General features: G+C 39.4%; 1 protein-coding gene across 2 annotated transcripts; it reads left to right on the forward strand.

The window, feature by feature from the left end:
* On the forward strand, window positions 1-27,665 carry chd1 (chromodomain helicase DNA binding protein 1). 2 transcript variants are annotated; one of them, XM_058788390.1, is made up of 37 exons: window positions 1-316; window positions 1,769-1,892; window positions 2,859-3,051; window positions 3,867-3,992; window positions 4,107-4,159; window positions 4,268-4,408; window positions 5,278-5,543; window positions 5,746-5,971; window positions 6,053-6,153; window positions 6,247-6,425; window positions 6,509-6,633; window positions 6,753-6,969; window positions 7,061-7,150; window positions 8,043-8,233; window positions 8,477-8,665; window positions 9,076-9,238; window positions 9,847-9,999; window positions 10,092-10,163; window positions 10,437-10,586; window positions 11,855-12,003; window positions 12,120-12,216; window positions 13,213-13,308; window positions 13,417-13,593; window positions 14,048-14,208; window positions 14,394-14,435; window positions 14,519-14,652; window positions 15,035-15,173; window positions 15,426-15,576; window positions 15,892-16,014; window positions 16,235-16,378; window positions 18,128-18,394; window positions 18,950-19,075; window positions 20,356-20,534; window positions 20,622-20,721; window positions 20,866-20,917; window positions 21,793-22,018; window positions 26,691-27,665. In XM_058788390.1, exons 2-37 carry the CDS (start codon window positions 1,840-1,842, stop codon window positions 26,995-26,997), a joined length of 5,358 nt encoding a protein of 1,785 aa, XP_058644373.1. In that variant the 5' UTR covers window positions 1-316; window positions 1,769-1,839; the 3' UTR covers window positions 26,998-27,665. The 2 variants fall into 2 exon arrangements, with proteins under 2 accessions (XP_058644373.1, XP_058644372.1); XM_058788389.1 differs by having other exon boundaries at window positions 6,053-6,425.
* The last annotated feature ends 300 nt before the right edge of the window (window positions 27,666-27,965 follow it).

The raw sequence follows: 27,965 nt of genomic DNA on the forward strand, positions 1-27,965 counted from the left end.
ATCGCGCCGTCGCGCGGGAGAGCGCCGGTGACGTCACAGCGCAGGGTTTCGCTCTCTCTGTGTGCGCGAGCGCGTCATGGCGGAGACCGGCTGGTGTAGGATTTACAGCTGAAATATGTCTACTATCCCATCTGTTTCCCGGCAAATGGAATACAAAACACTGCCTAGCGTCTAAACCCAAGGCACTCTTGACCGTGGAGGGGAAAACTCAGAAACACATCTCTCAGAATAAAGTCTAAGAGTGTTTTTGTGGAGTTCCCGAGCGACAGCGGCTATCGGCAGAAAGAGCCCAAAGCAGCGCAGGGCAGACAGACAGGTAATAACAGAGAAAAACACCTTCAACAGGACCGCACTCGTGTGAACAACGAGATGGACCTGGCTGAGAAACCGATCCTGGCTCGGTATTCTTTGGTAGATGTTTGTATACGGTGCGCGATGCTGTATTTGGCAGTTTTAAGGGCTAATGAAAACAAACTGAGCGGCGGATCTACAGAAGCGCAGTGCGGGAGTCAACAACAGCGTGATCATCAGACAGTATTACGCTGAAAACAGCCGAAATTCAGACGAAACCTCCGATAACAGGATAAAACCCACGAGCTCATTGGTATAACTGTTTGGTTTAGGCGCTTAAGACGAGCCAGCTAAATTCAAAGCAGAATGTCCCATAAAAATCAAACTCAAATTGAGTGAGGCTGCTCATTTAGCTTAGCATGCGAGATAACTGGCTAAACAAATAAATAACAAGATAAACTGGGAAGATTCTCTCGAAATATGTTTTAGATGTTACTATATTATTAATCTAGTCTAGATTATGTCTTAGTGTACTCCAGTAGCGTGACTGTGTTAGCGACCGGTAGCCAAACAGCTAACACGCGCTTCTGTTTTAGCGGTAGCATGCTAAGCTAAGTTAGCCTGTCCTGCTACAACAGAAAGAGACTGATGAAAGATTTGAAATGTAGCGCCAATCCAGCACTGCTAGTGGGGCGAACGATCAAAACATAGTTTAAAAATGTGGTTTTATGATGTGTAACGTAATTTTTAGTCCGGATAAACTTCAAGACAACGGGTATTTGTAAACACCACTGAATGTAATGGTGACCGGACGTTATTCCGCGCCTGCGCCCGAGCATAGCGCTGCTTCAGCGCGCTGTACAGCCCAGGAAAGTCTGCGGCTTTTTAGGCCTGAACCCCAGAGGCCTCTGCGGTCAACATCACACTGATCACTTTCATTCATTAAACAGTTCTAAATATTTTGCTTTGCATAACAGTTCTGTACGATTCATTTGTAGATTTTGCGTGGAGACTAAACGTGGTTTGCCGCGGAAGTAAATTTCGCCTTTTTCTTTTATTGGTGTATTGTTTTGAAGAGGGGAAGTAATCCTCTCTAAGAAGCATTTGCTGATATAGTTTACTCCAGCAACATTAGAACCTCAATATTGAAGAATAAACTAATAATATACAGTATGTACGCAAACAAATGATATGTTACCATTTACAATTTTCTACACTGAACACATATGCGTTCCTGCTACTGTGTTTACAATGGCAAACAAAATGCAGACCTTCCTATATGAACACTTTTAGTGTAACATTTTTGAAAACCAGCTGTTAAATTGTCTCAGCAGAAATGTTTTGTATTTATACTGTAGTCTCTTAGAAAGTAATCAGTAATGTTTACTGGCAGACATGAGATAAGTCACCTTGATAAAAACATTCCATTTGTCTGAGTTTCTGTTCTAATCACAACTTGACTTTTTTTTATTTTTAGGTGAGCTGCTCTGAAGTGGCGCACAGACTGCAAGGATCTCATCAGGGACTAATCTTTAATATTTGATTGCGATGGATGGACGCAGTGAGGATGAAAGTGTCAGTAACAGCAGCGGAGAGTCCAGGTGATCATAACACATTGGTTTTGATGTTAACAAATTGTAAAGTAATAATTTGTCTGAAAATGAAAATTGTGTCAGTGAAGATATTTGCATAGATTATAATCAGATTTATTTACTTTTGATGTACCGCCAGCATCTGGTGTTTGACAGCAGAGCATTGAGTTCTAACCTTGTACTGTGTGTTTGTTCACACATGCTATCAAAATAAACCTTTACATGTGATTTTTGGCATGAGAGGAGTTGATTTATGCCAGACTAATGGTTACTTTAGTTGTCTGTAACACATTGTAACTTACACGTTCCTCCATTCTTTCTGAGTCTGTTTCTCCAGACTTGTGTTCGTCAGTCATCTGTGGTTTCAGGTTTTTTTTATTCTGCAGTCGATGTTTTGCCTAATCCAGGTCATTGTAGTGCTAAACGTACTACAACTGGAAAGTGATATAGACTTAAACGATCAGTGAATAATGAAGCATGAGTAACATCATACGTTGCTCGTCGTCTTACATGCACAGCGTGTGAAAGTGGGAAGAAACATGAGACATGTGAAATGTTTTAGATAACTGCTGTTTTATTACTTTTATTAATATTTAATTGTTTTAAAGTGACATTAACATGATGGTAGTTGTGCGTAGTCTTTGCATAAATATTGCAAAATATAAACATTAAAAATTAAAGTGTCATATTTAACCGATTAGTTGACTAGTATTTCTAATGCTAGCTAGCAGCAGTATTGTTTAGTTGACTAGTCTCACAAATCCCTAGTCCTAATTCATCAGTAATCTACAATAGAGCCTAACCTGCGTTATTTTGCTAGATAAGCATGCATTGCCATTAAAAATACCACATTCACTTTTTTTACTCTCAAAAAATGCTATCAAGTAGTTTCCTGCTCTAAGTGATCAGCATTTAAATGTGCAAATGATGAGGAATTGACCATGCATTTGACCCATGTATGTGTTTTTGTGTCAGTAATTCAGATGATGAGTCTGGGTCAGGATCGGGTTCTGGCTCGGGCTCGAGTTCAAGCAGTAGCAGTTCTAGCAGCAGCCAATCAGGGAGCAGTGACTCAGGAAGCGGCTCGGATTCTGGAAGCCAATCAGACTCAGACTCTGAGAAATCCAAGGAAAAGAATGATCAAGACAACAAAATCGATGGAGCAGCGGTAAGCTTCATAAAGCTTTTGTGTAAAGTTGTCAGATGCAAGGTGTAGTGCTACTTTTATGATAGAAATCCACATGAAATCAAAATTGACCACATTATTTCATATATAAAACAGTGAAAGAGAAAAATTATAGATGAGAATAAAGGAAATCAAAGGCACAAACCGAATGTTAACTGGTAAGAGGAAGAATGTTCTACAGGAACGCATGTTAATGACATTTCGTTACCTTTTTAAAATAAGAGAGTGTGTGTTTATACACAATTAAATGTTATCCTGTAATTTCAGTAACAAATTTGAGCATATTTCTCTTCCGCTCATACTGGCACTCATTCAGTGAAGTTTACTTGCTGTTAGGATGAGCCTTAATGCACAGTGGAAATAGTCATTTTTAGATAAGATATAGCTACATTTGTCAAAACACCTGATATGGCAACTTGCATTAAATTAAACATTACATTTACATAATACATCGGACGCAGTTACCTTGCAAGCAAATATTTTGCACTTCACCTTTTGTATCTGTTTAAATAAATCACCACCTTTTGCGTTTTGATAAGGGCACTAAACCATATTGTGCTTTCGATTTTTAGTTTGTTTGAAGATGTTTGCTTTGCCAAAGCGATGGCACAAAACACAATGTTAGAGACCCATTATGTTATTATGAGAGGTGTACAAATGTTTTCAGTTCATTATTAGACCGTGGTGGGCGCCAGATTCTGGCTAATTAATGGGAAACACTGAGTAGGCACTTCACAGGGTTTTGGAACAGAATCTTTGTTTGAAAATATCCCTGTTGTTGTAATTCCTTGTTGTAGTTTTGGAAGTCCAATCCCAGTATCCTGACAGTGCAAAGGTCAGCCATGCTCAGGAAACAACAGCTTCAACAGCAGCAGCAGCAGCAGCTCCAGCAGCAGAGCTCCTCAAACACTGGCTCAGACGAGGTACTGCATGCTCTTACTACAGCACTGTGAAAATAAACTTCTTAAAATTGATCACAGATTTGCAAGATTGTCCAAATCCCTCTGTTTATGAGTGTGTTGTGTTCTTACCTGCAGGACTCTTCCAGTAGTGATGAGTCAGATGATGACTCAAAGAGCAGGAGTAAAGGGTGAGTGTCTGTCTGTTTGGTGTGGAAACCATCTGCATTGGTACGTCATATGAGATTACACCCTCGCCCTGCATTTGGCTAAAATTTACCCTGCCGTTCTGTGTGTAGGTCTGGTTCAGACTCTGACTCGGGCTCTGGTTCAGGAAGTGGCTCGTCTGACTCTTCAGCAGAGGAAGAAGAGAACAGTGACGAGTCAGTGTCAGACTATGAGCCCAGTCACAAAGTCAAGAGCAGAAAACCTTCAAACAAGTACGCTTTTTACATTAATCTTGATTAACTATGCCATTTTTTTGCAAGATATTTTTCACAAAAGGCCTTTTTTTTTTATAAGTCAACATTAAATCAAAATTCACCTTTTCTGTTAATGCTTTTGTAATGGAAAAAAAAAGTATTTTTGCTGATTTTCACAAAATTTGGCACACAGCCTCATTTAAACACCCTGCACATGTATAATAAAATTCATAGTGCCATTCAAATACTACTAAATACTACTGCTGATTTTTGATTGGCTGCCTGCTGGTGGCTTTTTTGGAAGTAAATATAGTGCAATTGGTTAGTCTCAAACCAATTGTTAACAGTTGTTATATTTTTACATATGCTAAAATTTTTTAAAAACCATTATGACTAAGAAAATATCCATTATGCAGTTCCATTTTTTCCAAAATTAATTATTCCTTCTACTTGGCCTCTAACCACATTTTTCAGAAGGATTTTGATTTTTCAAATTTTTCCAAAGTCAGTTAAGCTTTGGCTGTGGCTTATGATGAGTAATTGATTTTAATACCTACTTTTAAGTTTCAAACTGAACTTAACCATTTTGAATCCTTTAGGGACATTTCTTTCCTGTGTATTTTCTGCACACATTTTGACGAAGCATAGTACACTTGGGCAGTGGAATTATTTAAGGGCACATACCAAATTTTTGTTAATGTAAGAGGGCATTTTACCAGAAGAAAATCCTCAAAGCTGTGCCACTGCAACCAAAACAAATGTATCCACATCTTCCAATTTTGCTTGTTTTGGTCATGTTTTTTATTTTTGTGCCTGCACCCTAATGATGGTGCCATTTTATTTAGTTTTCTGTTGCCGAATAAATCTTTGCTTATCTCATCTCTCAGGGCCAATGCCAGGAATGGGAAAAATAACAAAGCTCCCAAGAAGAAGCCCTCCCGCTCCTCCTCAGATGAAGAGGACGATTATAAAAAAGCTCTAGCAGGACCTCGGCGGCAGGCCACAGTCAATGTGAGCTACAAAGAAGATGAGGAACTGAAGACTGACTCGGATGACCTGGTGGAGGTGTGCGGAGAGGACGTCCCACCACCAGAGGAGGACGAGTTTGAGACACTGGAGAGAGTTATGGAAATTAGGATAGGCCGGAAAGGAGGTGAGAACAAAATATGAAGTATGTTTTGTATTTGGTAACTGTTCGGCTGTTCAGTCTGTGTGACGTGAATAAATCCACATAGCTTTCAATGGGCAGGACTGCAGGTTCTGTTTCTCTTGAGGTAGAGCAAAACATGAAAACACATTCAGCTTGGGAGAAAAGTTTATATTAAACGTTAAAGTGTTTTCTTGCTCTTTAACAGCAACTGGGGCAGTAACCACGGTGTATGCAGTAGAGGCAGATGGAGACCCCAACACCAACTTTGACCCCAACAGACAGCCAGGAGAGGTGCAATACTTGATGAAATGGAAGAACTGGTCCCACATTCACAACACCTGGGAGACAGAGGAGACACTCAAACAACAGAACGTGAAGGGCATGAAGAAACTGGACAACTTCAAGAAAAAAGAGCAGGAGAGAAAGAAATGGTATGATTCCTTAAATACACTTAATTTCCTTTAGGTAACGTGGCTTTCGATGCTAATTTGTTCTTACGCTGTCGCCCACAGGCTCAAATCTGCCTCTCCTGAGGATGTGGAATACTTAAACTGTCAGCAGGAACTTATGGATGACTTGCATTCACAATATCAGCTTGTGGAAAGAATCATCGGTAAGAGGAAGCTGCCTCCCATTGTTTTTTTTCAATCCGTTGTTGTTGTTTATTTAGTGCTTATTTACCTTTTCTGTTGTCTTAATCTTGCAGGACATTCAAATCAGAAGTCTGCCGCAGGTTATCCAGATTACCTTTGTAAATGGCAGGGGCTGCCATACTCCGAGTGCAGCTGGGAAGACGGCGCTCTTATTGCCAGAAAGTTTCAAAAGTGCATTGATGAATACATGAGTCGCAATCAGTGCAAAAACATTCCCTCCAGAGACTGCAAGGTAACGGCACTCAACGCCGGTCATCTGAGCAAGTAAATGAAACCGGCTTCTGTCCAACCAATTAAATGTTGGGTTTCCTTTAGGTTTTAAAACAGAGGCCACGGTTTGTACCCATGAAGAAGCAGCCTCACTACATTGGCGCTGATGGATTGGAGCTGCGGGACTACCAATTGGAGGGTCTGAACTGGATGGCCCATTCTTGGTGCAAGTATGTCCGTTTGGTTTCTTCCTAATAGACATCACCATGGTTTCATTGATAGTTAGATTGCCACAGCTGTGAATGATTTCATGAGTTTCTTCAGCGCTCATACTCTTATGCTTTCTCAGAGGAAACAGTTGCATCCTGGCAGATGAGATGGGTCTAGGCAAAACCATACAGACTATCAGCTTCCTCAATTACTTGTTCAATGACCACCAGCTTTACGGGCCGTTCCTTCTGGTGGTGCCTCTGTCTACCCTCACATCCTGGCAGAGGGAGATCCAGCTCTGGGCTCCTCAGATGAATGTTGTTGTGTACCTGGGAGACATCAGCAGCAGAAACATGGTACGATTTAAAAAAAAAAAACATGTTAGAATGAGCAGGTCCTAGGTTTCTTGCACACAAGAAGTGTAACGCCAGTTTGTTTGTTGTTCAGATCCGGACCCATGAATGGATGCATCCGCAGACCAAACGACTGAAGTTCAACATTCTGCTTACTACATATGAAATTCTGCTGAAGGATAAGGTACAGCTTGAGCCGAAAGCCAAGTTTAAAGGGCACCTATTATGCCCCTTTTTATAGGATGTAATATAAGTCTCAGGTGTGCCCAGAATGTGTCTGTGAAGTTTCAGCTCAAAATACCCCACAGATCATTTATTATATCATTTTGAAAATGCCTATTTTGAGTGGAAGCAGAAACACACTGTTTCTGTTGCATGTCTCTTTAAATGCAAATGAGCTGCTGCTCCCAGCCCCCTTTTCCAGAATGTAGCTGTGCCTTTACAGCTCCTACCTCAGATACTCTGCTAAAAAAACATCTGTTTGGTTTTGATTATGTTGCGCTGAAATAATGCGTTTTAAAGCCAAATTAGTTTCAACTTTTGATATATGGTTTTCTGAGCGCTGTCACATGGCATGTGAGTACTAAACTAAGTTTTCTTTCATGTCTTATTGCGCTTAAACTGTCAAATACGCACGTTTATGTTAAAAACATAATTTGCATAAACGCGGTCTGTTATGTCTGTGAAGGTAAACAGCTGGAATGAAATTGCATGTTTATATTAGATCTGTGTATTATGTGACAGCAGTGTAATATACAGTACCTACTGCTGGTCTACACTGTTAATATGACCCAAACAATAAAATAAAAACAGAAAATCACTCACTGCTCTTGAATGAATAATTTCTGTAGCTCTGATAAGAAGGCATTTCTTACTTAAATGCTGCTTTTAAAGGAGCAGGTGGATTTTTATCGTTATAGGATGGTTGTGTACACACATTTATGATCAAACAACATGTAAAAGTGAATTCTGCATAAAAGGTTCCCTTTAATGCACGATATATTAATATCTATGTAAAAGACAGGAATGTGTATTTCATCAGACCAGAGAGCTCATTGTTATACTTTCTCTTGCAGTCCTTTTTAGGAAATGTGAGCTGGGCGTTCATTGGCGTAGACGAGGCCCATCGGCTGAAAAACGACGACTCGCTCCTCTACAAGACTATGATCGAGTTCAAGTCCAACCACAGGCTCCTGATCACAGGCACACCCCTCCAGAACTCACTCAAAGAGCTTTGGTCTTTACTACATTTTATTATGCCTGAAAAGTAGGTGTGCTCTTGTCATATCATTTCAATACAGCCTCATTGTAGCAGTGCTACTATATGCAAGTGAACTTTTTTTCAAGTGGTATTTTGTTAGCGCTTGTAATGCTTTGTGGTTTATGTTTTAAACTTTCAAGTCTGAGTACCATAGAGAAAAGAGTTAACCACATTCTTGTATCGGTGTATTACAATGTAATAGTCAGATGTCACTGAATAAAGGGCTGATATTATCTGGCATGTTGGTAGATTTCACTCATGGGAGCTGTTTGAAGAGGACCATGGCAAAGGCAGAGACTCTGGCTATACCAGCCTTCATAAGGAGCTGGAGCCCTTCCTGCTGCGCAGAGTGAAGAAGGATGTGGAGAAATCTCTGCCTGCCAAGGTGGAGCAGATCCTCAGGGTGGAGATGAGCGCTGTTCAGAAACAATACTACAAGTAAGACAGCATTTAGAGTAAAGTGATGAGTACAGTAGAGAGAGACTGCATGGAATCACCATTTTACTTTATTCATGTAACTGGTCTTGTCACTCTATATCCTAACAAATGGTTGTGCCTGAAGAAAATCCACGGTTGCACTTTATTTTACAGTACCTGTACTTACATGTACTTACTTAAGAAAGTACTGGTAATATAAGGTAACTATATTGGGTAGGTTTAGGGGTAGGTTCAAGGTTAGTACTTAGTTATTACCTAGTTATTGTAATTACTAAATAAGTACGTAGTATGTACATGAGGAACAGGACTGTAAAATAAAGTGCTACCAAATCCACCTTGGCTATATAATTCCCACTTATATCCACTCTTTCAAATAAATGGCCATAGATAAATCATTATTTTTTGTTTAGGTGGATCTTGACGAGAAACTATAAAGCCCTGAGTAAAGGCACTAAAGGAAGCAAGTCAGGCTTCCTCAACGTCATGATGGAGTTGAAGAAATGCTGTAACCACTGCTACCTCATTAAATCGCCTGATGAGAATGAGTTCCACAACAGACAAGAAGGCCTACAGGTGTGTTTTCACCCCCAGATGGCAAGCACTAATTAGTCAAAATTGTAATTTTGTAACAAGTATTTACTATGTCATGTCGAAAAAAAAGTATTTCTTTAAAGGTCACGAATGGTTTGGATAAAATATAATTTACATGGAAAACGTGATTTATTGCTTGATGCTTTGTCTCACACCTTGTAGAGCACAAAATTTGATTTTAACAACATTACTTGCTTCCAAAATGTTATCTAAAAGAAAACATTAGTTACTAGTTGCGCTCTGTTTTTCCTGCACACATATAAATGTTTTTTTGTGCATTTGCAAAAATATCACTTTAGGGCAGTGGCTCTTAACTGGGTGTCAAGGGAACGTAGGATGGTTTAAATAAATTATTTTTATATATATATATATATATATATATAAAAAGGATCACATTCTAAATTAAAATTCCCTCACTAAGTGTCACTAAGCAGACATCCTAGAAAATACCTGTCTGCTGGAATTTGAATATTGTACTTTAGCGGCTCCTTAGTGAAAGGGCAAGTGGGGATCTTTTCAAAAGCTCTTGCTGGAGGAAAAACCTGTCCTGCATAACCGCAGCTAACCAAAACTATATATATTGTCTGCAGCACCTTATTCGCAGCAGTGGGAAGCTGATTCTTCTGGATAAACTGCTGGTTCGGCTGAAGGAACGAGGGCACCGTGTGCTTATCTTCTCCCAGATGGTTCGGATGCTGGACATCCTAGCTGAGTACCTGAAGTACCGCCAGTTCTTATTCCAGGTGATGGCAGGACTCACTCACTGCAAGTGATCTGGAGTTAAATGCACTGTTTGTGGCTCAGGTGTGATTTATGGAAGTGTTTGTGTTTGTAGAGACTGGATGGTTCCATAAAGGGTGAGATGAGGAAGCAGGCATTAGATCATTTCAATGCAGAGGGCTCTGAGGTATGTGTGAAATTGCTGATTATTAAGGGTTTAAATATTCGTTCTGGTGTTGATTGCATTATCAGTGTGAAGTCTAAAATTGTGTCACTTTGATCTGATTAAATTTATTTTGGTACAATTCATATTTATTAAAATAATAAATTAGGCTTTCGTTTCACAAACTGGAAATTATGTATATTCTCCAAATATAAAGTGTAATTTGCTGAAAGTTTGTAGATTTAAAACAAAACAAAAAAATATATAAAAATCAAGGTTTGCCGTTGTCTCTTGCAGGATTTCTGCTTCCTGTTGTCCACGCGGGCAGGTGGTTTGGGCATTAACCTGGCCTCCGCGGATACAGTGGTCATTTTTGACTCAGACTGGAACCCTCAGAATGACCTGCAGGCCCAGGCCAGAGCGCACAGGATTGGTCAGAAAAAACAGGTCAGTCTCCACATTAGCATCAACTCCACACATTGCATGCAGTCAAACCAGCATAGGTTCGTGAGGCTGCGCTGTGTGGACAGAGAACCGCTTCCACCAGCGGTGCTACGGTAAAGACTGCTGCTCACATGAAACATTTTAATGCGAGTATGACACAAGTGAGGTACAAAGCTTTGTTTATAAGAGAAATAATGGGTTAGCAGGCAAATGTTACATTATCGTGACTGCGTTTGCGTTCATGCTGTTTGAAGCCTGTACATTTAAAGCCATGCGCAGCTTTATGTTCTGTTCTGCCGGTTGGTCACAAGTTTCCAGAATTTAATAATATTTATTGTTTCTTTTCCCAAATCCTCACCCTCTAATTTTGCAGTTTTTATATTTTATTGTTGTTCACTTTTAATCACTGTTTTTGCATCTCTTGCTGTGGTAAGCATGCAGGGGGAAATGAAAGATTTCGTGGTCATGAATTAAGAATTCGTTCCTATGACTTAATTCGTTCCCTTATTTTAGTTAAATCATGAGTTTTCTAGGGAACAAATTAATGAAACAGACAGTGCCCACAAATTAAGTCAAACAAATTAAATTACGAATTATAGCCCAAGGCTATATATAGACCTGTCCTGCTTGTGTCCCACAGCCCTGTCGAAGACGAACATCAAACAATTATATCTGGGGAAATTATAATTAAACATGACTTAGTTACTACATTTCAATACAAAATAAAATTTATTTAATGTACTTTTAAAGTTTGGATCACATTAATCGCGTAATTTGTCCGTTAGAGTATTATTTCACCAAAGATCCAGCCCTGTCACCGTCACTCACAGCCACTTGCATGTGTTTTGCGCATGAGCCGCACGCACCCCAAAATTAAACTGCTTAATCGACCATCGCCGATTAATAGTTGACATTCCTAGTAGTGATATTGATTAATAATAATAGATAATAGTATTACTGAAACATCATGATCCTAAACTCCATATTGAAACCTCAGTTGGCCAGACAGTTAGTTTTATTTTTCTTGAATTGTTCAAATATTGTTTTCTGGAGCTCCATGAGCCTGGAAACTGTACATGGCAGATTTTTAAATGCTTAACAGTGCACCATAAATGAATAATGCTCATAAAAGGCTGTCTCCGTTATAACTGAGTGACCTGGCAACAGTATTAATTACATCATGACTTCATTTGCACTAATTAATCTACACATTTATTCTTAATAATTTAGTGTAGTTCAGTACTGTAAATGTTTATGTAATCTTCTTTCAGGTGAACATATACCGTCTGGTGACAAAGGGCTCGGTTGAGGAGGAAATTATTGAGAGAGCCAAGAAGAAAATGGTGTTGGACCACCTAGTTATTCAGAGGATGGACACCACGGGAAAGACTGTCCTTCACACGGGTGCTGCTCCTTCAAGGTACGGCTACCTAACTTGAAATAAACATGCAAAAAAAAGTGGAAATTCTGGTATGTGTGTGTATATAGTGTGTACATGTAAATTATGGTGTGTTGTTATTGTTTGATTTCTTGCAGTTCCACTCCATTCAACAAGGAGGAACTGTCAGCCATCCTGAAGTTTGGTGCTGAAGAACTTTTCAAAGAGCTGGAGGGAGAGGAACAGGAACCTCAGGTCTGTGGGGTTTAACACTAGGGCTGGGCGATATACTGGATTTGCGGTTATGTTCATGTGACGTTTCTGTGCTGCAGCGTCACAAATGCTTGTCATTTGAATGCGTTTAAGCGCTGCGGTTTAAAAACAAGTGGTTTGAATGCTTTAAGCAGTGATGTTTTTGGAAGGTGTGCGCTCTGAGCGCTGGTTTGAGTGCACACATAAAGCCGTTTTTCCTTCAGCGTGCGAGTAGTGAACTGAGCTCTGAACTGGTGCCTTATTGGGCCTAAATGGTCAAATACACACTTACGTGTCAATGTCCTCTTTGTGGGTCTCCCTGTAAACACAGTTCGTTTTGTCTTAAGTGAAAGTAAACAGTTAAGAAAAAATGCATGTGTATCAGTATATTAGATCTGTGCGTTTGGTCTTAAAGGGACAGCAGGCTAATAAACCTACTGCTGTCTGTGTCATGAATGTTAATCAAATAACAAAAGAGAAAATCTCACTGCTTTGACTGAAACATTTCTATGACTTAAATAGTAAATCTATGTAATTGATTTAATTTACACAGTGATGGCTGCAGTGATTTTTTTTTTTGTTTTGTTCATAACACACAGTTTAAGTAGTATTTCTAGTGCTTGGAGTTTTTCAAGTAGGTCTATATCATTTGTCTCCTTGTTTTTTTTTGTCCTATTGCTTGTGATTAGTTCCTTTTGTTCTTATTTTATCGCTGACTGTTTACTTGAATTTTTTTTTTTTTTGCTTATGTTAGTTAGGCTAGTGTTATTGTTTAATACTTAGAAATATGAAATTTCAGTGGTTTCAAATATTTTGATATCATTACACCTTTACCATGCAAAAACAACTGTATACCATTGTCATGACACAAAATTACTCATTGTCATACAAGATTTTGGTCATATTTCCCACTCCTATTTAACACAAACATGGTCGTCAGCGTTTGGATACGGACTTCTGTGCATCAGCTAATGTTTGACATGTTTGTTGGTCTGGTAGGAGATGGACATTGATGAAATCCTGAAGAGAGCAGAGACCAGAGAGAACGACCCTGGACCATCGACTGTAGGAGAGGAGCTTCTCTCACAGTTTAAGGTATACACTTTAAACCCGTGATCCCCTTCCACATGTGCTGGACCGTCTCCAGAGGCTGTCAGTCACACGATTAACACACAATTAAACAATGCTTGCTCCATCTTGCAGGTAGCAAATTTCTCCATGATGGAGGAAGAGGAGATTGACATGGACACCGAGAGGGACAATAAGAACTGGGATGACATTATCCCCGAGGAGCAGCGGCGGAGACTCGAGGAAGAGGAGCGACAAAAAGAGCTAGCAGAGATCTATTTACTGCCCCGCATGAGGAAGTGTGCTAAACAGGTTAGCCAGTCATACAGTGTTTAACAGTGCCAGTAATATCAACTGCTCAGGTTACATCAATTATTTTCATTAGACAAAATTAATTGTGTTGATGATTGGTATACTGGTCCATAAGAGATAAATGACACGCAAACTAACATACACACCTATTTATTCGTACTGTTTTTATACTTAATTAACTTTTCCAAGACATTAACAAAAAGTTTCATACAATTACAAAATTGTATATCTCGCCACCCAAATTAAAACATACATAAAAATAAAATAAAATAGCATACAAAATAGGTGATAGGATACCAAATGAGCACATCTATGTCAAAGTTCAATAAATGAAAAAACATTACAGAAATAATCTGATAGATTTGTGGTCTTTGCATAATGTTATGAATATATAAAACTAAACAAGACCATAGCATATTGAGCTTCATGTTCTTTTTTTATTTTGTGATGACAGATCAACTTTAATGGAAACGAGGGCAGACGCAGCCGGAACAGACGATACTCTGGTTCAGACAGCGATTCGGTCTCTGACAGAAAGAGGCCGAAGAAACGAGGAAGACCTCGAACTATTCCAAGAGAGAACATCAAGGGCTTCACTGATGCGGAGATACGCAGGTAAAGCTGCTGCTGCTCAGTTTAGGAAAAAAACACTATGCATTTAATTTTTGGATAATCTAATGACTGTTCACTGTGAAATTTCATTGTTTTTCTTCACACAAAATGTATATATTCTAATTAACATTAAAGTCTGTTATATTAAAACATGACTAATGTTTACTATAAAACTTTTTTTTCCACAGGTTTATTAAAAGTTATAAAAAGTTTGGTGGCCCTTTAGAAAGGTTGGTTGCAGTTTTTCATTTCTTCGTATGGTAGCAGTTGTGCGTTGGCCTCTGTATTTGATGTGACTGACCGTGTTTTACAGGCTTGACGCTATCGCTCGCGATGCTGAGCTGGTGGATAAATCAGAGCATGACCTGCGGCGGCTGGCTGAGACTGTACACAACGGTTGTTTGAAAACGCTAAGGGAGAACCCCTGTGGACCCGAGCGAACCTCAGGCAAGAGCAGCACACAGACACACTGACGGGTTGCTGAGGAGTCTGTGTAAACTAGGGCCTGGAGGGCAGGAAATTGTGGCTGGGTTACTGTGTTTTGTGCATTTCACTCATTCCACTTAATTCTGCAGAGAAACTCATGTCTCTGGGTTATCTGTGTCATCCTTTTCCACCCTTGATGAAATGAAAAGCACATTTAATTGCAGGGGTGTAGTTAAAACATTTTAGATGTCATAAAGTAGCATGATTAAGACACTACTAGTAAAATAAAGATTTACACTCCCACTGCAATGAATAAATCCACTCCCGTATGAAGCATTTGGGATTGGACATTAAGTACATTTCAAGGCCTGACTTGATTTTGTTTTGTGCTGGTTCATATCAGGAGGCAGGCGAGGGAAGGTGAAAGGACCCACCTTCAGGATCTCAGGGGTTCAGGTCAATGCTAAGCTGGTGATCTCTCATGAGGAGGAGCTGGCCCCATTACACAAGGCCATTCCCGCTGACCCTGAGGAGAGGAAGAGGTATATTAGCATTAACATATGAGTTCATTGCAATTCATGCAACCCTAGCCTGATTTTGACACAGTTTTGCTTTTGTTAGTGTTTGTCTTAAATGTCTTTTTCTTGGCTTTGCTACAGCAGCGTTAAAAGTAGTTGTTTTAAAAGAGTCTATCACAAGACCCTGCATTCAGTTCTATGTCGTTTTATACTTTGCGAGGGCAGAAAAATGACTTGTTAAACAAGACAATCTTTTTTTGTCTTGAATATTTACAGGTATATAATTCCATGCCACTCAAAGGCAGCTCATTTTGACATTGAGTGGGGTAAAGAGGACGACTCCAGCCTGCTTATTGGAATTTATGAGTACGGTTATGGAAGCTGGGAGATGATCAAGATGGATCCGGACCTCAACCTCACACATAAGGTGCAGAAACGCATGGAGAATCAGTGGTGTTGGTTACACTTTATTGTAAGGTGTCCTTGTTGCAGTGTAATTATACATTTAAGTACTGAGTAGTACTAATTAACTACATGTACACTAACTATATGGTTAGGAATTACATATAGGAGAATTACAGTTTGGGTTACTTGCATGTAATTATGCATAATTTATTGTTATTACATGCAACCGCGTGTTACCGTGGTGTTTGATGAATATGCCATTACACTGTTGTGTCCTTATTGCTTTAGTGATTCTGTATGATGTTTAAGTGATTAATTGTTACAAAACTTGTTGCAGCTCCTTCCGGATGACCCTGACAAGAAGCCACAGGCCAAGCAGTTGCAGACACGAGCTGACTACCTCATCAAATTACTGAGCAAAGACCTCGCCAAGAAGGAAGCACAGAAACAGGCCGGCACAGTGAGTCACGCAGATTAAACACAATCCTCACTAATTACTGCACAACATCACTTGGCTCACTAAAAGCAGACACCAGCAACAAACGGTGTTATGTAAAGTGGCTAAATTATAACTTATAACAATAACGTTGTCTGTGAACAGCTCATGTAATTTCATTTGCTGTTCAGTGCTTTATTGATCATACAAATATACGATCACTGTTGTTCCTTCTGCTCTATAGGCAAATTCACGCAAGAGAAAACCACGGGGCAAGAAGAATAAAGCTGTAAAACCCAAGATGGATGACGTGACGAACAGTCTGTCCTCTGCACCACCATCAGATAAGAGCTCTGAAGAAGAGGATGAGAAGGAGGAAGAGGAAAAGGTTTGTGTTGCTGTAATAGTGCTGGTGTATCATGCGAGAGCTGCGGCTGCTGCTGTTATGTTTAAGCTAATAACTTATTGAAAAGCCTACTGTGTCAAACTGCTAGAGCAGTGATTCTTATCCACGGACGCTTCAGCACACTTACAAGAGGGCTACAAGATGGCTTAAGATTTATTATATGGCAAAACAAGCTTTTTTAAAAGCTAAAACAGCTATTTAAGATAAAAACTGACACATTCCTTAATTTACTCCCTCAACAGCTGTCAGTTTTTATTTAGGAACCAGGGTTCTCATGGTTGTGGAAAACCTGGATATATTAAAGAATTCTCAAAAATTTCTGAGAATTCTGGACCTGGAGAAGTCATGGACATTAATCAAATCTTAAAACTCAGAAATGTCTATAATGACTACACAATATGCAAGTTAAATAATTGGAAAAGGTATATAAATTCATTACTGAACCTTGAAGAACACTCAGTTCTTGAATCTGAAACTACAGAATTTAATAGTTTTTATTAAAATAAAATGCATATAATTTTAACATTATTGTAATTAAATTAAATTATTATAGTATATTTAGAGGTCTAGATTCTGTAAACATTGTAAATAATTGATCATTACAGCAGAAATATCACATATCTTTATTGTTTTGGACAATGGGGGGCCTTAAGGTCCTTGCACACTGAGTCCGAAATTTTCGTATGCGTTTTTTTTTTTTTTTTTCGTATTCGTCATCCTTTCCTATCAAAATGCTTGTTACGGATGCGAAAACGCAGAAAATTTAACCTGATCCAAAAATATTTTATGATGGACGAAAGTTTTGGAGGCAGTGCGTAAACGTGATTGACACAACGCGAGGTCGTATTTATATGTTTATATATTACTGACACTCTATCCTCTAATTTGATACTGTTAAGTGCTTTGACACAATCTGTATTGTTAAAAGCGCTATATAAATAAAGGTGTCTTGACTTGACTTTATTTTTTAACGTGCGAAAAATTCTGACAAAAATTTTGGACTCAGTGTGCAATGACATTTAGAGTTAAAAAGGTTGAACCATCATCCTAGAGCATTCATTGTATTGTCATCAAACTCCACACATTTAGCATCCTTCCGTGCACCTTTCTCCACCGCTTAGACTCTGTAGTCTTTCTGTAGTCACATTTTATTTTTATGCTAGTAAGTGCTGAGAATGCACTTTCACAAGGTACATTGTCAAAAAAAAAAAAAGAAGCAGTAAAGCCTTTACAGCACTGGTGACATTTGCTGTATGATGTGCACTTAAGCTAGAGTAGATACATTTCTGACCGCATCGCCCGAGACTGACCTTAATGCCAGGTGTAAACGAGGTCTGATACATACCGACTGTAAGACATTTCATGAAGCTATAGGAACAAAATTGGCTTTGGCAAAAAGTGGTATGACACTGTGAGTGATGCTCACTTCTCTGCTTCTTAAGCCTTTTCCCTGCAGTCTAGTGGATTTATCAGTATACTACTAATTCTAAAGATGTAAAGACGAAAAAATAAAAAAAATTTTCTTGGACAATTGTCTCTTGTCCACGATGAAGATTTTAATGGCTTTCTCCAACTCTGATCCAACTCAGAACTTTTCTAATGATATTTTCCATGCTCCATTTCACCTTGGTTATATTTAAAAATAAATATTGTCTCTTGCAATTTGACAACCTTGATGAAAGAATAAAGTCCCACCCTTCGCCTGTGCTAAAGTGTTTCTTGTTCTTCCAGGAAACTCCTCCAGCAAAGCCGGCCAACAGAAGAGCGCGTGTGTCAGAGCGGCCGGTAAAGGAGGAGGAGGAGGATGAGGACGAGGATGAAGAGTCTGATGAGGACGAGCCTGAGGATAAAGAGCCTGAAGAGAAGGACATAATAGAGAAAGTGGTCAAAAAAGAGATTAAGAAGGAGAAGAAAGAGGAGGGTCGGGACAGCAAAGAGAGGGAAACAAAAGAGAAGGAGATAAAGTCAGAGCCTGAAGAAGAGACTCCTGCAGAGAAGGTCACAATGCTCATAATCACACACACTTAAGTCTGGCCTTGTTTTGAATCCTAGTGAGCTGCCTACGTAGAAAGCGTTTTTGGAAATCAAAAGCATATTACGGTTTTGATCTAGTTTTTTAAGGATTGTCCTCTTTTGCATGTTCTCCATCTCACTCATTCAAACAAGCACGCTCTCAATCTCTCACTGACTGTTTTGCTTATTAATCATATCTGTAATGTTTTTCATAGCAGTCGAGATGTGTGTAAACATCAGTGTTATTTCAGCAAGATTTACGTGACCGTATTGGTGAGAAGTATCAAGGGAATTCAGTCTGTCCCTCTTTTTCAATGAGTATGACACACCTTTGACAGAGATTGATGTGAATCACTGACTGAAATAGTTTGTCAACTAGGCCTTCAGTAGCCACATGCCAGAGACTGCAAATATGCTGTTCTAGGCAACTCGCTGGGTTTTAAGACATTCTTGTGTCATTTTTGTCTTTGTATTCAAATATACTACTGGGTACAACATTTGCATGAGTTGTTATTCAAAAGCCGTTGACTGCGTTCTCAGGCTGTAGAGGTGAAGACAGAAGTGCGGGAGAAGAAAGCTGATACCCCTGTGCACACGCCCTCAGGAGGAGATGCAATTCCCCTGTCTGAGGAGTCTGAAGAACTGGACCAGAAAACCTTCAGTGTGGTGAGTTTGTGGCATCTCCCTAAATGTGTTGTTTTTCTTTCCCTTGCAAATTCTCAGGCTGAAGTATTTACAGTTTGTGGAGAACTGGAATGCGTGAGTGGCTCCGGTGAGGAGATAAGCCTATTAAAGGGGTCATGACATGGATTTTTAAAATTATTTTAATGTTACTCGAGGTATACTTGTGTTAAAGTTTTTTGCACAAAAAAACTAATATTTGAAAAAAAAAAAAAAGTGCTTATTGTCAACCCTCATTCTGAACCTCTGTCTAAAATGACCTGTGTTTAAGGGGCGTGTCCTTTAAGGCTTGTCAGTAATCGGCCACTGTTGTGATTGGCTAACGTCACTGCATAGGAAGCAGTATCAGTGCCCCCTCGCTATTGCATGTGAGTGTTTTGACAACATAATCAAAATAAAACGGTCATTTCCAGACGAAGCATTATGAAATCCAGGACCGCTTCACTTTCAACAAATGATTCTTTCTTGTGAACTCTCCATGACACCGTGCTTCGTTTACAAAACAAAACGCTCCGATCAATCCTCTGACACGATCCGGGGTGTTTGTTCCTTACGCTGGGATCCTTCTGATATCTGTACGAAGAGCTGTTTAAACCAGACGCGTCAAAGCGAACGATCTTTCACTGCATGTGTCCTGACAACAGACTCGAGCCTGGACTGAGTCAGAAAGTGAACACACATCTGTATACTGTATCCAGTGTAGACAAGATTGCAGCAGTGATAGTCATTTCTGTTTGCTTTTGACACGACATGACACTCGCTTTCAGCGTAATCAAGTGTCAGCCGTAAGCGAGTGAACACCAGTGGGCGGGGCCTATGGTGAGAAGAAGACTATTCGTCGATGTCTTGCTCTGGAGGCAGCGTTTATGTAGATGTTTCTGACCTCTTATATGCCAAAATATCAAGACAAATTAGATTTCTCATGTCATGCCCCCTTTAACTTCCTCCTTGCTTAATATCACTGGAAGCTGATGGGGTGGATTTTGAAACACTGAGAAACCATGTTCATATTTGCATCTGATCCAAACCTTTCCTCATAAAATTCAAAGCCACAGCACAAACACTGATTGTTAACTATAGTGTTTGTTTAACCACTGTTCTTGCTGGGTACTTAAACTTAAGGGGTTATAAAGATGCAAACTGCTCCATTATTTTTGGGAAATTTGCCATTTTGTTGGCCCAAGTATGCAGATCACTAGGTTTGGTACAGAGCTGATGTGAGGTGACTGCACTGGAATGAGGCATCTGTATCGTGTGTTTGTCAGTGTAAGGAGCGCATGCGGCCAGTGAAGGCAGCACTCAAGCAGCTGGATCGTCCAGAGAAGGGTCTGTCTGAGCGCGAGCAGCTGGAGCACACGCGCCAATGCCTGATCAAAATAGGAGATCACATCACCGAGTGTCTGAGAGAATACACCAACCCCGAACAGATCAAACAGTGGAGGAAGTACGGCCATTTTATCATGAGCTTAGAAGCGCAATATATAAATGAAGGTTAATATTGAGTTTAACATTGTTTATTTCCAAATTCCAGAAATCTGTGGATATTTGTTTCGAAATTCACAGAATTTGATGCAAGGAAACTGCACAAACTGTATAAACACGCCATCAAGAAAAGACAAGAAAATGCTCAGGTATGGACGCTGTTTTCAGAGATTCTGTGTTAGTGATATTTTGAAATGTTTTTGCTGAGTTAGTATCCATTGCTTTAGTAAGTTATTTATATATTTATCTTTGGAATATTATAATTGAGGTTTGTGATGTTTGTTTCATTTCAGGCAGTGGAGCAGAACACTAGCACTGTAAATACACAAAGCTTTAAACATGCAGGTATGTCTGCTCTCCATTTTGTGTCACATGTTGCACATGTGTGACCCTGGACCACAAAACCAGTCATAAGGGTCAATTTTTTGAAATTGAGATTTATACACAAGCTGAATAAATAAGCTTTCCATTGATGTATGGTTTAGGATAGGACAATATTTGGCTGAGATACAACTATTTGAAAATCTGGAATCTGAGGGTGCAAAAAAAAAATATATATATATATTGAGAAAATCTCCTTTAAAGTTGTCTAAATGAAGTTCTTAGCAATGCATATTACTAATAAAAAATTAAGTTTTGATATATTTATGGTAGGAAATTTACAAAATATCTTCATGGAACATAATCTTTACTTAATATCCTAATGATTTTTGGCATAAAATAAAAATCTATAATTATGACTCATACCATGTATTGTTGGCTATTGCTACAAATATATCTGTGCTACTTATGACTGCTTTTGTGCTCCAGGGTCACATTTGAGCTTAAAGTCTCAAAATCTAAAAATTACCCAATTTATTAAACTCGTTATATTTTGAATGTTTCATCCATCCATCCATGCATGTTTGTTTCATTTCATGTTTCATCTTGATTTTCTAATGTAACTGCGTCTCTCTGGTGACGTATGCTGCACTTATGTAATCATTTAGTCTGCTTAAGCCCCTTTTTAATATAGACTGTGAGATCTCATTCAGATCTGCTTCTGTCCAATCAACAACTGATGGATGAACCACTGCCCTAATTTTTTTTCCCCCAACTATCCGTTTCTCTTGGATTTACGTCACAATACAAAGAAAAGATGTGTTGCTACTGCAGCTTTAATGGTGTATGGATAATGCCACATTTCTGCTGTGTAACACTGAATGCTGTCGTTTTTGCAGATGTTGAGCGGATAAAGGAGTCACAGCAGGACGACAGCAGCAGAGACAGCTACAGCTCTGACAGACATCTCTCATCTCGCTACCATGAGCACAGCAAAGATCGGCACGCTGGCGACTCGTACAGGAAGAGCTCAGAATCCAGGAAGAGACCCTACTCCTTCAGCAACGGCAAAGACCACCGAGAGCGAGACCAGTACAGAGAGAGAGGAGAGCGACAGGACAGCAGGTGCTTTTCTGTTTACTCTAAACAATTTTAACAATAGCAGCGTTCACATATACAGTCACTGGCACAAATGCAGCTTTCTTCATATTTTTGAATGGGGTGATTTGTAAGAAGCACATGACATGCAGGGAAAAAACTGGTTATCATGGCCACAAACTAATTTGTTCCCTCATTTTAGGTAAATTGTGACCATGTTGTGCTAATTCGTTTCCTTGTTTTAGTTCAATCTTGGCTTTAAACAAGGGAAAAATGATTAAAACCTGACCACGATTTAACTACAACAAGGAAAATTTGTGAGAACAGATTATGCCATTTCTTGCCAAATAATTAAATGTAAACTAATTAACTGTATATGAAAATACAGTGATTATAAACAATGTCAAAGACAATTTAGGGATAAACAATATTATTGGCCAGTAGAGACTTAAAATTAAATCCTGGCATCAAAAACTTATTTGAAAAGATGGACAATTAATTGCTTTAATATTTAATATTGGCAGATTTCCTTAAAGGTGTAGTTCACCCAAAAATGTAAATTGACCAAACTTGATAAAACTTAGTCAACCGCTTTTAAACCCTCCTGTGTGTTTTTGTGTACGTGCTTTGGTTTCAAATTACAGAACCACAAGTTTATTTACAACGTGCTTTTGCAGTGTTGAGTATTGTAGCCAATCACAGGCAACTCTGTTAAGAGCAATGGCCAGTCAGAGGTGTTTTCTGTAGGTTAGTCAGAATCCGCTCTGAGCTCATTTTTGTTTTCGCAAGTAGAGTTCTACATGCTCGCAGATCTATTTATTAGAACGGGAGAGAGAGAAAAGCATACACACGGCATAAATAAGAGATTGATTGTGTAGTTAGTCATTGATTATATCATTGAGTTTTCGCGTGATAAAACTCTATAAGAGGAGCCCTTTGCTCGGTTTCTCTACATAATCCATTGACAATTTGAAGAAAAGTTTTGTTTGTCTAATAGGACTGAACATCCACTTAAAACACTCTTTTTGATGTTTCCTTTTTAAGGCAATGTTTAAAAAATTAAGATTTTAAATTAAATCTAAAAATTTCTAAATATTTAATGCTTTATTTAATTGTACTTGCTATAATACTTAAGTACAGTACTAAAATTTGTTATAGTCATTTTAGAAAAAATCCAAAAGCAAGAAGTCAAAACTAGGGAGTGGAAATGGCAACTGAGCTAACGAGTGATCCTCTGCTGCCATCTACTGGATATAATGGTAAATTTATGTAATTGTCATCTTAAGTCTTTGTTTTCCTCCAGGATTTTTGGCGCATTTTTTCATGTCATCTCCAAAAAAATTTATAGCACAATTGTAGAGTTAAAAAATGTCTTTGTCACCTTTTTCACCCATGATGTGTTTGCATCCCTGTGATGAGCAAAACTTTTCTCTATTGGGCGGACATTTCGGCCACCTGAGCAAAAACATTCTTTATACCAGACCTGTACAGCGCGCGCGCGCACACAAAAGTGCATAACTTTTTAACTTTAATGTGCTATTTATTAGGGGTGGGAGGAAAAAAATCGATTCACCTAACTATCGCGATTCTTTTTAAAACGATTAAAAAATTGATTGGTTTACCTCAGAATCGATTTTTATTTCATTTTTCCTAAGAGGTGGTGGGGTGAAGTTTGCGCTTTATAATTCCAACAGAGGGCGAAATGTATGTGTGTTGGACTTGAAGCAGCACCGCGCAGACGATCAGCGTCTGACATCAAAGTGCTTTGATGTCATACAGTGATTGGTCTGCGTGCGTGTGCCGCTGCGTTAGATGACGTCGTATACGTTTCAAGCTGGCGCGAGAAAGCAAAACCATGACGGAGGCAGAGGATCAAACCTCTTCCAGAATTCTTTCTGCACCTTCACCTTGAATCCCAACTGATGGGAAAACATGACTAAACATGACTGAAACGGTATGCAAAGTAACATGGCACTTTATTTTATTTCAGAAAGTATTTTTTCTGCTCATTTTGTTAAACATTTGACTATTATATTCATGTGCAAGTTCAGGGTTTTGGTACTTTAAAGTTTCATGGTTCAAGGTACTTTAAATACACACTGTGTGTGCTCCTGAAAAAAAGTTTAGAAAGATGTGATGCATTGTTTTTGTTAATAGGGCTCATCATATACAGTCTCTTTTAAGGGTATAATCAACAATTTTCCATTGTCTAGTCTTTAAGCAAACAAAAATCACAATAAATTGTAATATCGAATCGCAATAGTGACTGCTAAGATGTGTTTTTTAATTGTGACAGTCTGTATATTAAGTGTATCATTCAACAAAAATCGCAACACAGCAGTATTGAATCACAATACTTGTAGAATCTAAATTCTTACAAAAATCGCAATACATATCGTATCAGCACCCAAGTATCGTGATCGTATCGAATCGGGAGGTAGGTGTATCGTCCCATCCCTATTTATATTTGATTTGACCCTTGATGTAACTAAATGATGCACATTTTAGGTTACCTGAGAAAACATTTTTACAGTGCTGTTACCAAAAAATCCTATTAAAAATCATTTAAATTTCAATTCAATTCTTTATGATAATATAATATAAAAAAATGAAGCAGATATTGCTCATGAATTCCCTTTTTGAGGTCAGTTATCATCAACATCCCTATGTAGTAGAGTTTGTACACTACTACACCTGTGTGTGACTGTAAATGTCTAATAATAAATGATTATTTGATCCCCTGCTGATTTTGTACGTTTGCCCACCGACAAAGAAATGATCAGTCTATAATTTTAATGGTAGGTTTATTTGAAGAGTGAGAGACAGAATAACAACAAAAAAATCCAGAAAAACACATTTCAAAAAAGTTAGAAATTGATTCGCATTTTAATGAGTCAAATATGTATTTGACCCCTTCGCAAAACATGACTTAGTACTTGGTGGCAATCACAGAGGTCAGGTGTTTCTTGTAGTTGGCCACCAGGTTTGCACACATCTCAGGAGGGATTTTGTCCCACTCCTCTTTGCGGAGTCATCTCCGAGTCATTAAGGTTTCGAGGCTGACGTTTGGAAACTCGAACCTTCAGCTCCCTCCACAGATTTTCTATGGGATTAAGGTCTGGAGACTGGCCAGGCCACTCCAGGACCTTCATGTGCTTCTTCTTGAGCCACTCTTGTTTTGTCTTGGCCGTGTGTTTTGGGTCATTGTCATGCTTGAATACCCATCCACGACACATTTTCAGTGCCCTGGCTGGCTTCAATGCCCTGTCCCTGACAGTTGTCCTGTCCCCTTAGCAGAAAAACACCCCAAAGCATAATGTTTCCACCTCCATGTTTGACGGTGGGGATGGTGTTCTTGGGGTCATAGGCAGCATTCCTCCTCCTCCAAACACGGCGAGTTGAGTCGATGCCAAAGAGCTCTATTTTGGTCTCATCTGACCACAACACTTTCACCCAGTTCTCCTCTGAATCACTGGCAAACTTCAGACGGGCTGTACATGTGCTTTCTTGAGCAGGGGACCTTGCGGGCGCTGCAGGATTTCAGTCCTTCAGTGTGTTACCAATTGTTTTCTCGGTGACTATAGTCCCAGCTGCCTTGAGATCATTGACGAGATCCTCCCGTGTAGTTCTGGGCTGATTCCTCATCGTTCTCATGATCATTGAAACTCCACGAGGTGAGATCTTGCATGGAGCCCCAGTCCGAGGGAGATCGACAGTTATTTTGTGTTTCTTCCATTTGTGAATAATCGCACCAACTGTTGTCACCTTCTCACCGAGCTGCTTGGCGATGGTCTTGTGGCCCATTCCAGCCTTGTGTAGGTCTACAATCTTGTCCCTGACATCCTTGGACAGCTCTTTGGTCTTTGGCCATGGTGGAGAGTCTGGAATCTGATTGATTGATTGATTGCTTCTGTGGACGGGTGTCTTTTATACAGGTTATACACTCCCTTTAAGAGAGTCCTAATCTCAGCTCCTTACCTGTATAAAAGACACCTGGGAGCCAGAAATCTTGCTGATTGATGGGATCAAATACTTATTTCACTCATTAAAATGCAAATCAATTTATAACTTTTTTGAAATGTGTTTTTCTGGATTGTCTCTCACTGATCAAATAAACCTACCATTAAAATTATAGACTGATCATTTCTCTGTCTGTGGGCAAGCGTACAAAATCAGCAGGGGATCAAATCATTTTTTTCCCCCACTGTATACTCGCTTCGCGTTTGGTGTGAACACCATTAGAGGGCACATTGTGTAAGACTGAAGGGTGTTGCAGAGTTATTACAGAGTGTTATTTGAGGTTCTTAAAATGTTCTAAGCAATTTATAAATATCTGGGCCCATATTCACAAAACATTCTTACCACTAAGAGTTCTCCTAAAAGTTTGAAGCCAAGTTTTCTCTTAACCTATTCACAGAGCGGCTGAGACAAACTTTTACTAAGGAATAGAGAGAAGTCTTAAGCTCAGAGTAAATAAGGGGGCGGAGTTTACCTCGCTGCTAGGGATGATGTCAGCATGCTTGCTAACTATGCACACAGTGATTTAGGACTGACACGCCCATTATTTTTAAGATTTTCTCTTAAATCGGCAAATTATGAGCTACTTTTAGCCTGAAGATGTTTTGTGAACACGGGTTGTTTGTTTTAGGAATTAAAGGTCATCATGATTTATGATGGTAACGTGTGACTCCTTTTGCAGATACTACAGCGACAGCAAGCACAGGAAGCTGGACGAGCATCGCTCCAGCAGAGAGCACCGATCAGAAAGCAACTCCAAGGACAGGACTCACTCCGAACACCGCTTTCACTCTGAGCACCGCTCTGCCTCCGACTACACGCACCACAAATCGTCCCGGGACTACCGCTACCATTCGGACTGGCAGATGGAGCACCGGCCGCGCTCGCCGTACGACTCGCGCTCGCCGCTGGGCCACCGCTCGCCCTTCGAGTACTCGTCTGACCACAGAAGCACACCCGAACAGGTCTGGAGCGGCCGCAAGACATAGCGCTCTCCTCTCCGCTTCGCTTCGCTCCGCTCCGCTCGCTTCTGATTAGCCATAGACACACAACACACAGGAAATGCCTTAGGCGACTGATGGCCGCTGCACTGGGGCTCTGGGAGTGCCACCCTTTCGTACTCACCTTGGAGGAAACACAGATCACATATTTTTGTATTTAAGAGTTAGCTGCATTCTTTCGTAGGTGCTGCAGAGTAATTTTTTTTAATTATTATTTTTATAAATTGACTACTTTCCTTTTCGTTTGTTTATTTTGGTTTCTTTTTTTTTACTTGGAAACAGATGAATCCATGTTTCACTGTCACGTGCGACACTGGATCCGGACATACAGCCGTAAATAATCGCGACGCAGCTTATTTAAGAAGTGTTGAGTGAAAGGATGCTACAAACGTGTGTCGTCTTTATCCGCTAGAGGACCTGAGGGGTTTCTGTTCTGAAGGACTGGGGTTCACCTTCCAAAGTACCTCGTTTACAGTGTTTTGTGACCATTTTGCCAATTTTTATCTGTAATTTTTCTTTCCATCATGCTTGAATTATTTAAATCTGTCTCGGCTGTAAAATAATCTGGACTATTTTTAGCGCGCATCAGATAATGTCACTTTTTCCACATTGTACTACTGTAAATTATTGTATAAAGTAAATCAAATGGGCTTTTCTCAGGCTGGTATTTTTTTAACTATTTCCCCATCAACTCAGGCTATTTTCTCTTTTCCTTGTTTTTTACTTTTCTTAATCTCAGTAGTTTTGAATCATGAAATGGAATGGGGTAAATATTCCACGTGTATTCGTTCTGTAGGATCGTTTGGTTTGTTGATCTCCTCTTTGGTTTCTCTCTATTTGTGAGTGAATTGGCCTCGCTTTATAACAGCATCATGTCAAAAAATACAAACTGTGTAACAAAAAAAAAAAAGGACATGAAAGGGTCGATCGTAGCTAGAGGCACTTATGAGCTCTCC

This window comes from Onychostoma macrolepis, chromosome 10, assembly GCF_012432095.1.
Source record: "Onychostoma macrolepis isolate SWU-2019 chromosome 10, ASM1243209v1, whole genome shotgun sequence".
Taxonomy (NCBI): domain Eukaryota; kingdom Metazoa; phylum Chordata; class Actinopteri; order Cypriniformes; family Cyprinidae; genus Onychostoma; species Onychostoma macrolepis.